An 18633-nucleotide genomic window follows, 5' to 3' on the forward strand; every position below is an offset into this window, starting at 1 on the left:
TATATTTTATTACCAACATAATGTTTATTTATGTAATAGTTTAGTCAGCCTTATCAGAAATAAATTTTCTTCTATACTTCCGTAGATGATGTATTATTTTACAATTAATTTTCAATTAGTTTTAGTTAGTAATAAAATAAAAATTATGTTACTTATTTTGTTTGATTATATTACTTATTATTTTCAAGATTTCATCATATGAAAATGTTTGCTAGCCTTATCAATCCTCAACATTTCAACATGTCTTAAAGTATATATGTCTCCTTGAATAAATAAATTCTTTTCAAGTAAAACATATTTTTTTAAATATTAATTTAAATAAAAATGTTTACTTTAATCGTTAACAATTGAAATACGATAAAGAAATTATTTTATTTCCATTTTGTATTTCGATTTGCGTCAGATTTTTTTATAAAATATTTTTATATAATTTTATAAAATATTAATACTTAATAATTTTAATTGAATTTATTTATGTACATAACAGTATAATGTACACAATTTATAAATTTTAATAAAATTATAAATGTTTTAATTTAGCGCCGTAATTTGATAGAAAATATGCTTCTGCATTCTAATTCGTGGAATCCTATGATCAAGTTCCTTGTAGATGTCAGCACTTTTTAAAGAAACGATTCATATTATAATTTAATATAGAATTATGAGAAGCCAGAACTATAAATTACAATTCAAAAGATAAAACGAAATATTTGTCAATAGTTAGTGAACACATTGTGCAATTAAGGAAGATAATATGTTTAAGCTATTGTAAAGCTTATAGTCATTAATTACACGTGAATTTATTCCTCTTTTTTCAAAGCTAGCTATAATAACACATTTTATGAATTAATCTTTTGTCATTAACATAATTTGGTTAAAGAAGTGAAAATTCGGGCAATCAACTTATTTTCTCATGTACATGTACACGCACAGTATAACCTTCAAGTTTCACTGTGTATCGACTTCGTGGTTACTTGCGTACTCATGTATTGGTTACTATTATAGACATCAATTCATAATAGAGTAATATATCTAACAATATTGGTTTGGTGAACGTATAAGAGAGAGATAGATTGAAATAGCAAGGATATAGCAAACACGATACGGACGACGATTATGTCGTCGTCTGCCGGTGGCAATGGAATTCTACCTAGCTATCAACGTTTCGTTAACGGTGTACAGCCTGGCCAGCTGTTTGGCCGGCGTTCGTTTCGCCTACGTGAGAAATACCTTATACTTTTAGTTTTCTTAACATTTGGTATCGTCTGCTTCGGTGCATTTTTTTTTCTACCAGAAGATTTTCGAGGTCATGGGAGTGTAAATAGCGTTTATCAGGTATATCAACGTATACAAAAGGCAGGTCCCGAACTTCTGATACCAGTACCACCCAACCTACAGAGTCAACGTATGGAAGCTGGTTATAAAATAAATGTAATCCCTATTCACCATGGAAATCCAAGGACTGAGGATATCCATCTTCTTAAAGACAAACAAAAATTGCAGGTATAATTTAAATGTTACATATTTCATATATAATGTTTTAATTTTTTTTTATTTATAGAATTATTAGAAAGCTAAAAAATATAGAGTATTTAATTTTTATGCCACATTTTGTTTTCTTGATGACCATGTTTTCTTACAAATTAATTTTTCTAAATAATACAGATAACCTAAAATATAAATTTAATTAGTTTAAAATGATTTATCCCTTTCACTGTTTCAAAAGAATATGAGTTTTTTATTTGTCCAAGAAATATCTTGATATCATATAATTAAATTTTTCTTTTATTTTACTTTATTAAGACAATTTTTTAATTTTGTTAATGAAACATTAAGTGGTATTTGATTATTATAGTTATTAAATAAACATTACTAACTAAAACAAGTGTATATCAAGTATTATTATTGTTATCATTAATATAAACTGTAATAATTTATATTGTCTATGTTATATAGTTGAGATTAAGTTCTAATATTAATTTTTATAACAGAAATTTTGTTTTCTTTGGATTTTACAAAATTAGAGATATCAAACTAATTTGACTAGAAAATTATAAACCATTATCTTTCATACTATTATTAATTAGTTATGTTACTGATACAGGAAGGCTAACTAAGAGAAAAACAGGTAATAGTTAAAACAGTACTGAATAGTTAAAAATTTTCAATAAGTATATTTGTATATTCAATAAATATATTATAATTTTATAATTATAATAAAAATACGTTCTAAAATTTGTTCACTTTTATTAAAAAAAATTGCAACAATTATTGTGTAGAATTTGACAAATGTAGTTTGTTAAACAGACGAAATATTTCATTTCAACATCTTGTAAGATTTTTTATTGTCTCAAAATAACAGAAAATTAGTGTATAATAACACCAACAAAATCCTTGTACTGCAAATTGAAAGTAAAAAATACTAATTTTAAAAATGTTTATATATAAAAATAAAAGTCTGTTGTAATATACTAAACACATTTTTTAACGAAACTTTTTTATTGAAGCAATTTTTTGACAATCTTTTATATCTTTTATATGATATATATTTAAATATATAATTTTCATTATTAAAAAAAGTTTAAACAAGTGATGTAATTTGAAATGGAAAAAATAACAATATACTCTTTATGATTGGTGTTCTTTTTTTCTTGTGATAATATATACTACCGTTATTTCTCTAAAAAGCTTTAATACAATTAACAGTATTGAAATTTTTTAGTTTTATTGCTTTTTAGCCACATCCAAATTGCCTTGATAATAAAATTAATTTTTTTATATTGCTATTTGTATTACTTTTGCTATTTCAAATTAAAGTATTATAAAATATTGGATTTGAACCTCCAATACCTACAGTTTCATTTAAAGGTGGAAAATTTTAATATTAAACATACAAGCGATTTCCATTTACTTAAAAAATTAATTACAAATTATTGAATATGAAATTAGATATAGATGATTTTTTAAATTATAGGTAATAAAATATAAATTAAATTTAATAGAAATTACAATGTATTAAACTTTTATAAAGTTTTAATATATCATTCACGATTCATTATCTAATAATATTATAATAAGGAATCATCATTGAAATTTTGTAGCAATTACAAACAGTATGTGTTTAAATCTTATTTGTTGATAGATTCTTTACAACTTAATATGTATTGTAGAATCAAACCCTAATATTTAAATAAAAATATAATTAAATCTTATTGTTACTATTCATTTTTTGTAGAATTAATATTAAGATCCTATTATAAAATTAAATTATATTCTAATACGAACAAATACTTTTATCTCTGGCAACTACCTAACGTTTATTTCTGGATAATGAACAATGCATAAAATGCTATTAGAGGAAAGAGTAGATTTTGTGGAATCATATGAAAATTTGTATTCACTAACATGATTTATTTGTGCTTAAATAAAAAAGATTAAGAAATAGTTACATTGTACGATTATATATAGAAAGATTAAATCTGTTTTTTTAAAGGTGAAAGTAGAACATACATACTAGTATTCATTTAATACCTGCTAGCTGATAAGTAAATGACAAAGAAATGCCTATTTATCAGAATAAAATATAAGATAACAAGTGTCAAGAATATAAAAGTATTTATAATTAAGTTCAATTAAAATATAGAAGCAAAGGAAGTATAATATGAAATGCAACTATTGAAAATATTAATATCAATACACAATACGCGCATTTCAATACTCTATCGAAATAAAAGAAAAACATTTAATCAAGTGACAACAGTCAGTCAAATATAGCAGCCAGCCAATTCAATGTATCAACTAGGGTTAAATAGACGTTTTAACATGTGCATTATCACTGTTCTTAACAACTTGATCATAAAGAATTGCCAGAAAGCGCTAATCATCTTTAGAAAATATTAGCGTATTTTAATCTTTTATATATACATATATATATATATATACATTATTGGAAACAATCATACAAATCGAATTTAGGTAAAAGTCTGACAATATTGAAAGTTCCTATGAATATGACCATATCATTTCCTAAGAAACGTAATATTTCTATATCTAAGAGAAAATATATGTAAGCTTTACTGTACTGAGATATTTAATTTCGTTATTTGTAAATCGAGTCTATTCTTACATAATGACAGGCAGAAGTAGTTAGAATTTAACAAAATGTTCCTTACTTATGACTAGTTGGCCATCATTAATAATAAATGAGAGTATTATATACAGCGTCTCAGATAAATAAAAAATCGCTTATTAGTCTGTGTTGTTATAGTTACCTACTTCATATAATATAAATTGAACATATAAGTTGATCAACGCTATTTTTTACTAACGCAAATATTTTAAACTGTTTCAAACATAAATATTTTTTGTTCTGCTTGGAAGATTTTTATTACCTCTATTAATAAATTCAACGTCAACAAAAATGTCTTAAGTTAATATAATGAAAATACATGACAAAAAACACCTTAAGTTTCTCTCATTTGGTTCTCAATTTTTTAAATAATTATTAACTTCTAAGCCTAAAAATATTCCAGCTTTTTTCTTAATAATACAAGTCACAACCATTTTTATATTTTATTGTAAATATCTTGTGATGCATATACCAATTAGTCAATTTGTCAATTTATTTGAGATTCTTTATGATTTATCATTATATACTGTATTTTAATAAAGCACATAAATGGGTTACAATAAAATATATAATTTCTTTTTAAGTAAATGTCGATAAATTTAGTAAAATTTTTGGAAAAAGAAATTAAATAAAACTTGAATATTAAATTGAAATAAATCAAATAAATATTAAACTGTAAAAGCGTTAAATTATTAGAAACTTTCATTGGTTTTGATCTATAAACACAAATTTTAAAAACTTAATCGGTAACACCTACTCAAGAAAAAAAACTTAACACTTATATAGAACTGTATTAAAAAAAATATAAAAAATGTTCTTATTATTTTAACTCAACTAAAAACTCAAAACTAGTTTTGATATTTTGTAAATTATAAAAAAACAACCATAAAGATTGCTTTATAAAAATTACATATAATAAAAAATTTAATTTCTTTGAAATTAAAAGATAATTGTAATTTCTATAAGTCTCGCAGTATAGTTTCATTGTTCGTCCTCGTAATTAGCTTTCAAATGAAAATTTTTAGATTTATATAATTTTACTCATTTAATGTATAATTTTTAAAACTTCATATACAAGTAATACATACTTTATATAATAATATATTATCAAAAACTTTTTATTTTGTCCAAAAGATATTCAAAACAATATAATAACATATGCTTTATATTACAGGCAAAAATTGATGAAGAATATCAGAATCAAAAAACTTTAGAAAAGCCAGAAATGCTTAGCGAACTGCGATTGCGTAGTAGTAGTGTATCAACAACTTTTATGATTTCACAATGGATTAATATGTATGAAACTGTGCCACCTGAACCTTCTAAAAAGTTACCAAAGACTGAAGGAGGAGAGGACCAGGATGCAATCACTCGGCATCGAAGAAATAAAGTAAAAGAGGTAAGATAACATTAAAATAATTTAATATTCTTATTAAAAATGAATGATGTTTTCAATAGCTTCTACTGAACGAATTGAAATTTTTTACTTAGTGTTTCAATTTTCAATTTTAAATTACTAATTATATATGAACTACTTTATGTGGTCGTGTAACAATTGTTTAACAAATATTTTATAACTATGTTTTTATTTTATACGTTCTCAAATTTTAAATCGTTGATCTTTTTAATTATCTAAGATTAGTATATTTTTTAGAATTTGAATAATCAACTGATATTGTACATTAATATTTTTGTATACATATATCCATCAATCCTTGCAAATCTCTTACATTAAATAATTTTAATGAACCAAACTAATATCTTCTCATTATCATTAATCTGTTAATTTTTTAAATTTAATGACAACTGTTATTAATATTAGAATATTATGTAATTATAATATTAACTTGTTATTATAAGGTTTAAAGTTTTTATTTGTAAAATAATTTTAGTTTATAATTATAACTGAAATGATCGGATCAAGTAATATAAAAACTGTATGATTATAAATTAATTAATTATGAATTTTATAATTGTTTAAAAAAGATTAAATTATCTTAGGTAATATCAAGCTTAAAAAATAAACTTTTAATACTCCTAATATCTAATCTAGTTAAATCACTGCAATGTACAAATATACTCGAAATAGCCGCAAATAGTTTTCATCAATTCAAACCAATATATTAATAAATAATGCTTAATTGTCGAACTTTTATAATTTATATCTTATAAAATGTATATTTGTTCGTAAACTATTACAAGTATTTAACAAAATTTTTAACTAATAGTCTATCTATATATTTAAAAAAAAAATCAAACGTTGTTTAGATAAAATTGTCAAGGTATTGATTCTCATAAGTTGTATTATTTAAAATATATAACAATATTTTTCTGCCTATTATCAATCTTGATTCATATGTAAATTACAAATTGATTTAATAAATTATGGTATCAATTTTGAAATGTTTTCCTTTTTTAATTATTTTCATTTAGATGATGAAACACGCTTGGGACAATTATGTGCGATATGCCTGGGGTAAAAATGAGTTGCGGCCAATTTCTAAAAGGGGTCACAGTGCAAGTATTTTTGGTAGTTCAACGATGGGGGCCACTATAGTCGATGGTCTTGATACTCTGTATATAATGGGACTTCGTGAAGAATTTAAGCAAGGAAGAGACTGGATTGCACAAAATCTCGATTTTGATATTGTAAGTATCAGTGTTAAGTAATGAACTATTAAATATTCACTTTAATAATGAAACACGAAAATGTTTTAAAAACATTTAAAAATATATAATTCTTTCTATATTTTTCGATATATTTAAATATATTTAAAAAATAAGAAATTATTTATTATAATTATTTACATAGCTTTAAAATAACAGAATGACACAGTGACAAATGATATGTCAATAAAGTTTTAAAATAAACCTTTTGAGTCTCTAATTTAAATATCTCTTTTAAAGCTTGAATTTATATGTACAACAGAGGAAAAAGTGGCATTGCGAATAGCAAAAAAGTATAGTATCATTATAAAAAAACTATGCTTTTGTTATAGAGTAGTTGTTCTCCATGACAGTCATGAAAATTCGAATTGTAGTTAATTTTCATCATAATATATAATTAAATGAAAAGTTTGTGACTATATAAATTCAAAGGAAATTTTTTTTAATATTTATTAAAAAATAGGATACAAACATAACAAGCGTGTTTATTTTACAAACTATATATAATTAGATATACATTAATTTGATTCTCAAATAGGTCGGAGTGATTTCTTGACCAGTTAAAAAAAAACATTAATCAGATCATAATGTAATGTGTTTGGAATCTAGAGATCGTTTTAGTGCCAAGCACAATATAAAGCATTTATAGGATTGGATAAAGGTATGACAATATTAATATTATTTTTGTAGTATTCTGAAAAAGTGTGATAAACTTAAACAATTCTTGTAAAAAATTTATTATTTTCTCACTTTTAAATGTTTAACTTATAAAATTCTACAAAATTTTATACCATAAAACAAAAACTTATTTAAATCGTGATTAGTTGCAATTGTTTCATCTTAAATTAATGATCTCTAGTATTTTTACTTTGTTACGAATTTATTCTGCCCGTAATAAAATTGTCATTATTTCAAATATAATATTAACATATTTTAAAAAATCTAGAAATTTTTACTAAAGTTGTTTTTGTAGATCGTCCAAGCATTAATTATTCTATGTATGAATTTTATATGATATGTTTGAAGTAATAGTTGTTCAAATCAAGCAGGAGAATATTTTTTTAAATGTTTTATAGTATATTTTTTATTTAAAAAAATATATATTTGCTAAATTAAGCAAAATGTGAACATTAAATTTTTAGAGAAATATGTTTTAATCTTTTTAACGAAGCGCTACGAATATATATGTATATACATATATAATTTTGCGATTCAAAAATCGTTAAAAGGAGCCAGGCTATTGACATACGACTATTTTATTATCGAAAACATTCTTCCACTACTTTTAGATTTTCATTTGCTTCGTTGATGTACATTATTCAACAGAATAAAGATCGATTTCATTTTAGTTTAGTAAGTGTATTTTATTTACTAGGTAAAGATACTTTTTCTCGTTTCGCACTTTAGTATTTAATATATAATAAAAATAATAAGGTACTATTTTTTTATAGACTCATTGAAAAATTTAAATATTAATTTCTAAAAATGTAATTTTCATTCATTTTTTTTATCTATACTTTTTTATTAATACCTTGTTTAACATTTTTAAATAAAATTAAAACAACCGTTTTACTTATTTTTTATAATTTACATTATTAAATTAAATTTATTTTTTAATAATATTTAAACGGAAATAATTAGTAATGTTAAAGATTAAATTAAAGACTGTAGATTAAACCTTGTCGCGTTTTCCCTCTGTTTCTATTGAAATTATAATCTCGCTCATATTAATTAATTAAAATATTATTTATTTATTCACAAAATTTTTCATGGGCTAAGAAAGGGTACTAATTATTTAAACTATTTAAAGTTATATATAAAATATTAATTTGTTTAGTAAGGATATTTTTGTTACTGCGCATTACATAAACATTAACATTAACTAAAAATATATATCATTTAATAATAATATTAATTATAAATAATTATCTTTATATTTTTAATTAACTTATACTTGCACATACCTAAATTACATAAACTTGAATAAGATTGAAATGTGAAAGAATCAATATTAGTATTTATTTTTTATTCTGAATTTATCGACTTAATTTTTGCTTTCTTCTTTATTTTTTGGTATAGCCAATATCTACTCTGACAATAGTGTAGAATTCTTATTAAGTACACAATTAAACCGACACATGCAATTTTAAAACATATGTAAATTGGAAACTAAATAGACAAATTAAATTTATTGGCAACAAAAATTAAAGCTTGCTTTTTTTAGAACTCATTAAATTAAAATGTTCTTATATGTTTATTATTATATTTGTTTGTACTAATTTTTCTCATAAAAATGAAAGTTTTCAGGATATTACATATTTATTGAATTTCATATTACCGACCTATATATCACGATCTTAAAATTTTATATTAATTTTATATTATTTTTAAACAAATTTTTTGAATATGAAATTGATTAAATTCGTTAATTATGTTATGAATATTATTAATTATATTATTCAAATATTTCTCATTGCCTTCATACCCATTTTATCGAATATATTTAATATTTTTTATATTTTTTATATATAATATTGAAAATAAGTACATATTATTTTAAAATGAAATTTCATATTAAATAATTATAATTATTGGAATTTATAGTTTGATCAATTTATTTATATTTACAGTGCAGAATTTGTAACATTGTTAAAGATATATAGATAAGGATGGGTTAGATAAAGTCATAGTATCATCTATTAAGCGATGAAATAAACAGAACGTCATAAAAATGTTCATGTTTTGTATAGATGGGACTAATGGATAATTAGTATAAAATATTATTACGTAGAATTATTTTAAAAATCGATTATGTAAAAATAGTTTACTTGATTTAACACAAGTTGAAACTAAATAGTGCTTTAATGTTAAAATCCTTCAATATAGAGTATATGAGGAAATACATTTTTCAATCCAATTATTATTAATCTTATTGTTTTGTCTTTCCGCATTATCAATCTGGCAAACAAATTAATTTGTATTGTAAATGTATTTTATATATTACATATATTTTCATTATCCATTATAATATAAAAATTATATTTATATTCTATAAAATTTATCGAAAAAATAATTATTTAGAATAATTTTAAACATATTTATTTTTTCGAATCATTTTTTACAATATTAAAAACTTTGGGTTTTTTATTTCATTTCCACTATTTTTAAAGCTTTTTTTATTTTAGTTCTTTTTTAATAATTTTTATTTTATTATAGTACACAAGTTAGTGTTTTCAGTTAATTATCAAGAAATTTTATTGTAATTGTAAGGTTAATTAATTCAAAATATTAGTTTTCGTTTATGAAAAACGGCTTAATAATTTTTATTATAAATTATAAAGTTAAAACAAATTTTATTGGTGAAAATATATGAATATTTAATTTTTGACATTATACTTTGTTAATTCTTTAAAACTCGGTCACAAGATTCAGAAAGAGTTCTTCATAATATAAACAGTTTGGAAAATAAATTGATGAAAGCATGCACTACTTATATAATATATATATATATATATATATATATATATATATATATATGTATATTTTCTTTAACTGCGGTCAACATATTTTTTTTATTTACCTTTTTTTAGTTGAATTTCTTCCACTTATTAATTCATTAATTCAGTTAATAAATCATATTATATTGTAACTAAAACCGACAAAAAATAAAAACTATACATTGATACTTATGAAGAAAAAACTTAGTAAATATATATAGGCCTGTTAATTCAATTATTTTCATTAAAAACTATCTATATAACGATAATTTCTCAAAGCTTAAAAGTTTTTCTTTTGGTTCATAAAATATACTATACATTTGTTAATTAATTGATAATTAGTTTTGAAATATTATGTTTCAGAATTCAGAAATCTCTTTATTTGAAACAAATATTCGTTTTATGGGGAGCCTTTTATCTTGTTATGCTCTCACCGGCGATGTAATGTTTCGTGAGAAAGCAGTACAGCTGGGAGAACGAATGTTACCTGCCTTTCAAACAGAAACTGGAATACCTCATTCTCTTATAAATCTACACACTGGAGTAAGTAGAGTTAATACAACTTTTCTTAATGTTTTACACAAATTTTTTTCAGCTAATCATATTATGAATAAATTATCACTATATTACTAAAGACCTTTATCCAACTTCGTGTTTTCTGTCACTTTTCCCAACACTAGCTTACTTTTCATTTCACTCGTGGAATTAAGTCTTTCAATATCATTTAAGTAGAAATCTTTTTAGTATATATTTAGTGTCAATTATTTTTTTGATTTTAGTATTAATATAAACATTAACTAGCGATATTTAACATTAAAAATGTGTGATACATCTAAGTAATAAAGTATTTACCTGATGATCGAAGTGCTACTATATGTAATATTGTCTTATTCTTAACATTCATAAATTGTTTATTTTTTAAAATAATTTTCGAAAAGCAATCGCAATATCTTTTTTAAATCTTTTTATAATCTTTTTATAATCTTTTTATAATCTTTGTAATAGAATGTGATGAAATAAATGAATAAATCTACAATATAAAATTTTCAAACAAAATTTATTATACGTGATGATGTAACAAGTATATTAGATTAGTTTATTTCAATTAAATGAATCGTTTGTTTTCATAAGTCATTAAAAAAGAACATAAATCTCCTTATTTTCTAATAAAATTAATTAACTAATCATTGTATAATATGATCATATATTAATGACCTAATCCATATTACCACAATGTGTATAAAATAGGATCTACGTAACGAGTACCTAATTATTGAAAACGGATTTATATTATTACCATTAAACTTTGCATAATTATCTGTATTTTTATTCTTTTCTTATTAATATTTTGTTGCCCTTTGTCTACTCAGTTTTTTAAATTTGTTTGCTCCATTACGGTGTACTTTTGAAATACCATTTTTTAATTTATTTTTTATATATTTCAACAAGTATTAATATAGTTAATTTTCTTTCTTAAATATTTATTTAAGAAACTATCTAATAAAGAATTATACGTGTATTTTAAACTAATTATTTTTACTATATGTGAAATTTTATTCTTTTTCATTAGTAAAAACTAATGTAACTATTATACAGAGTATCTGTATTTCATTCTCTTGTTTACAAAAGTACAATCTTGGACACTAAAACACCTTTTCTAAACAAAAAGTATTCCTAATATTAAAAATCTATACCACAAAATTTAATAGTTATAATTATTCAGAATTTAGTAAAATATGGTACATGTATTTAATGATTGCTCTACGTTGATTCCGTTTGATTGAAGGCTTTAAAGCATTTGTAGTATTAAATGTAGTTGTAATTTCTGCTTTTTGATTAAATATTTTATTTAAGTTATAAGTATTGAGAACGTTTCATTATTTATTTGAAACTATATTAATTTGATTTATTGATTTTTTATTTTGTTTTAATAGCATCAGTTTTGTATATACATTGTATAGAAATTGGATAATTTATAAATAGACTAATTATATTCACATAATATAGAAAGAAATGGTAGAAGGAAAATTAATCAAATAATAATTGAAGTATAACCAAAAATTAAAATAAGTTAAAATAATTAAACAAAATTAAAATAATTGAAGTATAACCAAAATTAAAATAAGATACATCAACTACATAGTTATTATATTTAATAAGAAATTATTTTAATATATGTATTTAATAAAATATTTCTAATTATTTCTGTTGTCATTTTCTTAGGCAAGTAAAAATTACGGATGGGCAAGTAGTGGCTGTAGTATTCTTTCTGAAATAGGAACCATGCATTTAGAATTTACGTACCTTAGTGATATTACAGGTAACCCTATATATAGATCAAAGGTTGATCACGTCCGGAAAACGTTAAAAAATCTTGAAAAACCTAAAGGATTGTATCCAAATTATATTCATCCAAAAACTGGTAAATGGGGAAGACGTAAGTTTGTTTATAGTTTTTTTTTATGCTTTGTTTATCCCGTGTATATTTATGGCCGGAGAGATAATCTTCTTGTATTTAACCGTAATTTCTCTGTAGTGATAATAAAATTAATTTTCATAAAAATTCTCTCATTACCGATTTCAATAAAATATCTTTTACTTTATTCACGTGAACCCTATACAATAAATTTTATGTAATGGGAATGTCGGTGCTTAATAATTTCTTATATATTACTAAAATATTATGGATCTAAATATTTGTTTTCTTTCTTAATAATAAGAAAATATTATGTGTATTAAAATAAAAATATAAAGTTATTAAAATTTATTTTTCTCTATATATATTCACCAAGAACAATTTTTTAAATTCTGATTTCATTTTATTAAAAGTGTAATTTATATTAATTGATTAATCATGTTGCTTAATTAATTAGCTTAATAAGACATTTATCGATGAATTATATGTACAGTACTGATATTCACGAAAATATTGTAATAACTGAATATTTCGTGAATATAGAAATTCCATATATCTTTATATTTCGGTGATACTTTCCTTATTCTGATATTTTCAGGTTAATTTAATACATTTATAGTGTCAAAAATTGTTAAATATTAACTATATTATGGTCAACGAAAATTTTCTTATGTACATGTTATTATATGTATTCAGTACTTTATATTATTTACAATATTTATAAGGTTATAAAAGTATGGAGTAGATACTTTCTAGTTTAATTTTAAATATTGTATAAGTCATACGAATAAATAGTAAATAAAATAAAATATTTTTTTTTTAGATCATATGTCATTGGGAGGTCTAGGTGACAGTTTTTATGAATATCTGCTAAAAGCCTGGATTCAGTCAGGTAAAGAGGATAACGAAGCACGTGAAATGTACAATGAAGCAATGGATGCGATTACAAAATATATGATTATCAAATCACCTAGTGGCCTCCTGTATGCTTCTGATTTACAATACGAACGTCTTGAACATAAAATGGGTCATCTTGCTTGTTTTGCAGGTAAGATATATATATATATATATGTATATATATATACGTCAATGGAAATCTGAAATTTTCAAACTTTAAAGAAATGTTATTCATTGATTCATTGATCAATGAAATTTATTTCATTTATTTAATTTTATTAATTCATTTGAAATGCTGTATTTTCATTTATAAATTCTGCATATATTTTATTTTGTTCTATTTGCGTTGAATATTTTCATATATGGCGTTTTTTATAATATCAAAAATAATAATAGATCAAAAATATAGTTTCAGTTATGTTATATAACTTATGCTTGCTGTAAGCTGCTAAATGCATAAAATGTAGATAAAAACAATGTATTGAATATTTGTTTAGAGCAAGAATGAAATTAAATCAGAAGTTATTAAATCATTAGAAATTACATTTCATCTTCAACATTCAATGCACAATAACCATGTTAAGTATTAATATAAATATTTGTATATATTTTAGGACTGAGATATTTCAATTTTTTATGAATTTACATTAATTCAAATATTAGTGAATGTTAATGAAGCAGCCAAAGAGTTAATTCAATAAATATTCATTAGAATAATCCATATCATGGATAAAATTAAACTGGTTGATAACAGTTTATCAAATAATAAATGATTATTGTATTTAACTTTGTAGTCTTCTAGATTATATTGTATTAAGTGAGATAAAAATAAGCTAATGAATCGAGATTGTTAACTATAATCTAAAAATATCACTCTTAGATTGAACATCTATCACTTGGAGAAATCCATTTCGAATTGGACTTATTGCTTGCAGCGTAAAATGTATACGTCTGTTGGATTTGATTAAAAATGTTTATCCTATTTAGTGCCTATATCTTTTTTAAGTTTTGGTTTGATTAATGACTTGAATGGCTGCTATTATATAATTGGTACTAGAAAAATAATTACAGAGGCATACAGAGCTGGGAAGCATTATTAGAAATATATATATATATATATATATATATATATATATATATACATATTTGCTAGTAGAACAAAAAGTTTTCCAATGTACATATACATTGACAATAAATCAAACATTATACTAAATATCATGCAATTAGTTAATAATAGTTTTCATTATTTGTGAATATAAAATGGCACCATTATCATTATATATGTATTATTGTGTATGCATTAATAAATTTTAATTAAGTTTAAATCTTTAAGTATAAGAAAATATAATATATTATATTTTTTTATTTTTAAAATTAATTTTATTAAATTAATATAAATTGAAAAAAATTCTATTAACTTTTATTTTGTAGGTGGTATGTTCGCTCTCGGAGCTAAAACACAAAAAAGCGAAATGAGCAGCCAACACATGGATATTGCAGCCGGACTGACAAACACTTGTCATGAATCTTATGATCGCAGTGCTACCAAACTTGGTCCCGAAGCATTTCACTTTATAGAAGGTAACGAGGCAAAGAGTTTAAAAAATGGAGAAAAATATTACATCTTACGACCCGAAGTAAGTCTTTTGAAAATTTTTTCTATTTTCCATTAATTATATTATAATTGATGTATTTTTCGTTCGACGCGATGCAACTAGATAAATAAATAAATTTTAATTTACATAAATTTAAACATTTTCTGGTATTTGAATTTTCTGGTATATGAATCTTTCTGGTACCTTGCAAAATTTATGTGAACTCAATTATATTTATTTCAATTGAATGTTATCGTATACTTCGAAGTTTATTTAATTATTAGATTATAGTATATTAAGTTGAAGTGTTCTTATTAGTATACTTCTTATTTGTAAACTTATGATGTATTCAATATACTCTCCTTTAAATCAATTAACATTCCTCTGGTAAACTTATAAGAACTGAATAATTTGAAACAAATCGGATGTTATATTACAACAATGTTTGGAATAGCTTATAATATTAAACATAAAATTAATATATTTATTTATTTATTTAGTATTAATTGACATTGTATTAATGAAATTCTTGTACAAACCTATTATATATTGTTCAATATATATGCATTTTTAAAGTATTATAATTTGAACAAAAATTAAAATTTTTAAATTATTTAAAATAACAAACACTCATATAAGAAGTTAATCATCTACACTTTAAAATTGTTATGTATAAACAATTATTATCTATCAGTAAATATAAAAGTAATCATCAAATGCTCTTATATCATATTTTCTATAAACTAAATAAATTAATAATGCATCTGCCCAACATTTACTTTTCAGTAAATGCATACAAATTACAAATTTATTATCGTTTAAATACCAATTTTTCATACCCTTATCTTAATGTTCACAATTTTTTTCATTATAATATTTTCTGCAACACTGAATAAATATATATTGTATAAACATATTATTATTATTTATACATTTGGATAATGAATTATTAAATCTATATTACGAAATATAAAATAATTAAACATAATTAATCATCATAATCATTTACATAATCTTTGTGCTGAATATAAGATAATATTCTACTTAATGATACTTATCCTATATATTCGAAATGCACAAACATACATCTACTTTTCATATTTCACATTGAAAAATAAACAGAAAAATTATATAAATTTATAAGTCAAATTTATAAATTTGAAATATATTTAATCTTGGTCTACTTTTAATATAAGATATATTTTTTAAATGATGTCATATATTTATAGACTTTTGAGTCATATTTCGTGATGTGGCGACTAACGAAAGATCCGAAATATCGAGAATGGGGATGGGAAGCCATTCAAGCTTTAGAGACGCATTGTCGTGTCCCTGGCGGTTATACTGGCCTTCACAATGTTTACCAACTCGATCCACAAAAGGATGATGTTCAACAAAGCTATTTTTTTGCTGAAACATTGAAGGTGAGTAAGAATTTGTCTTTCAATTTAGATAAATTTAAATGAAATTTAATTCAGTCACTATAATATTTATAAAAATACTGCTTTCCTGTTATGTACTGATTGCTAAATTACTAATTTAACATATAAAAAAAAGGCAAATCATTATTTCTAACAGCAAGTTGAGATTTTTAACTATTTATTTGAATTAATAAATAATTTTTACTATTTAAGATTTTAAATAATTTTTAATAAATATAATTAAATTTATACAGTTGAATATTGAAAATAATTTAATTGTATATATTTTTTTTTATTATTTGTTTTATTACAAATTTATTATTCATTGAATATAAAATTATTTAATTATAATTTTTAGTATCATATTTTTTTTAACGTAATGATAGAAAATGGATAAATGCAATCTATTCAAGTATAAGTTTTGTTTTTTGTCATAATAATATAAATAAAAATAAAAATAATACATATATGTGAATTATTATCAATACGATAAATTTCAAAAATATAGTTACACTTGTATATAGACTAAAATAATTTTCTACGATTAGACTACTGAAAAAGATATTCTTTAGTAGATGTATGAAATATCTTATTAAATATAATAAAATAATCTATATGAAATTTTATATAATGAAATTTTTATTATTTTTAAAAATTAAAGACAATTATTTTAGTGTGAAGCTATTGTTCTTTATATTTAAAATAAAATATCTTGTTTGTAATTATTAGTTTGTTCAATAATATTTCAATAGTATTTATTCATTTTCAGTACCTGTATTTATTATTCAGCGATGATGAATTTATCAGCCTAGATGAATGGGTATTTAATTCTGAGGCTCACCTTCTTCCAATCAGAGGCAAAAATCCTTTGTATCGTGCAGCTCCTGCATTATAAAGTATGAATAATTTATTTATATTAGTTTTTTTACTAAAATTTTTTACTGCGTTAAATATATAAAACATTTTCAGAATGTTAAAATTGAGAAAAGAAGAATAAACTTCAGATGCATTGAGAAGAAATAAAAAATTCTATTCTATGATAATTACTACACAGTATAAAGAATACCACATACATACATTTTCAGTCACATGTAAGTATTTAATCACTAGATAGCAAGATGAATACAAAAAAATCATATAATAAGTGAAAAGGGAAAGAAACATACATTTAGTGTTATTAAGTAATATATTTTATTGATAATATATTAATTGATGAAAATGTCGAGAAAAGATGACATTTGAAATTACAGCTATATAAATACATTCAATAATTTTATGTGAAATTGATAAGTAAATAATAATAAATCAGAAAAAGTAAAGGAGTATAGTAAAGTTAAAAATGAGAAACAATGAATTTTATTGACAACTTCATCCGTAAGATTAACTTTTTAATAAAAACAAAAACATAAATTTGTAAACATAATTGTTCCTATTGTCTTTATAAGATAAAGACAAAAATACTATGGCACTTATGTACATACTATACATTTTCTTTATAAAATTATTATTATAAAAGATTATATTATTTCTTTATATTATTTTATTAATTCTTTATAAAATTGATTTTAATTTATTTTTTCTCTAATTTTATTTGTCACTTAGTACACATGTCATATGGACATATATTCTCACCATACTTGTTCTATAACTATGTTTTTGTTTCACCCCAAGTAACTTAAAAACTCGTAAAACTACTGTATTGGTAATATTGGTATTTAATTATAAAATGAAAAAAGTTAATATTATGTATATAAATATGTTTATATATATAATGTAAATACATATATAATATGCATACATGTATATATACATTCCATTGTTAAAATGATAAGATAATACAATTTTCTTATATATATATATATATATATATATATATATATATATATAATTTAGTTTAAAATGTACTAACAAGAAAATCATGTAAATTAAAATTGGACTTGATTCAAATTATTATATTCACAAATATTTTGTAAGCAGGAAATAATAGTTGGTATAATAATTTAGCATATGT

The 18633-nt window shown here is 22.0% G+C and overlaps 1 protein-coding gene across 1 annotated transcript; it reads left to right on the forward strand.

The window, feature by feature from the left end:
• The first annotated feature begins 924 nt into the window (after positions 1 to 924).
• alpha-Man-Ia (alpha-Mannosidase class I a) lies at positions 925 to 17517 on the forward strand. The gene is made up of 9 exons (XM_011504467.1): positions 925 to 1503; positions 5304 to 5528; positions 6563 to 6778; positions 10657 to 10836; positions 12517 to 12730; positions 13533 to 13757; positions 15038 to 15243; positions 16431 to 16625; positions 17392 to 17517. Exons 1-9 carry the CDS (start codon positions 1117 to 1119, stop codon positions 17515 to 17517), a joined length of 1974 nt encoding a protein of 657 aa, XP_011502769.1. The 5' UTR covers positions 925 to 1116.
• The last annotated feature ends 1116 nt before the right edge of the window (positions 17518 to 18633 follow it).

The sequence above is a fragment of the Ceratosolen solmsi genome, unplaced genomic scaffold, assembly GCF_000503995.2.
Source record: "Ceratosolen solmsi marchali unplaced genomic scaffold, CerSol_1.0 scaffold17, whole genome shotgun sequence".
Lineage (NCBI taxonomy): Eukaryota > Metazoa > Arthropoda > Insecta > Hymenoptera > Agaonidae > Ceratosolen > Ceratosolen solmsi.

Bases quoted from the DNA above. Each gene is read 5' to 3' on its own strand.
- alpha-Man-Ia (XM_011504467.1), top strand. From the start codon at position 1,117: ATGTCGTCGTCTGCCGGTGGCAATGGAATTCTACCTAGCTATCAACGT. The intron at 5,529-6,562 runs GTAAGATAACAT...ATTTTCATTTAG, and splicing joins GAAGAAATAAAGTAAAAGAG to ATGATGAAACACGCTTGGGA. The intron at 16,626-17,391 runs GTGAGTAAGAAT...ATTCATTTTCAG, and splicing joins TTTTTGCTGAAACATTGAAG to TACCTGTATTTATTATTCAG.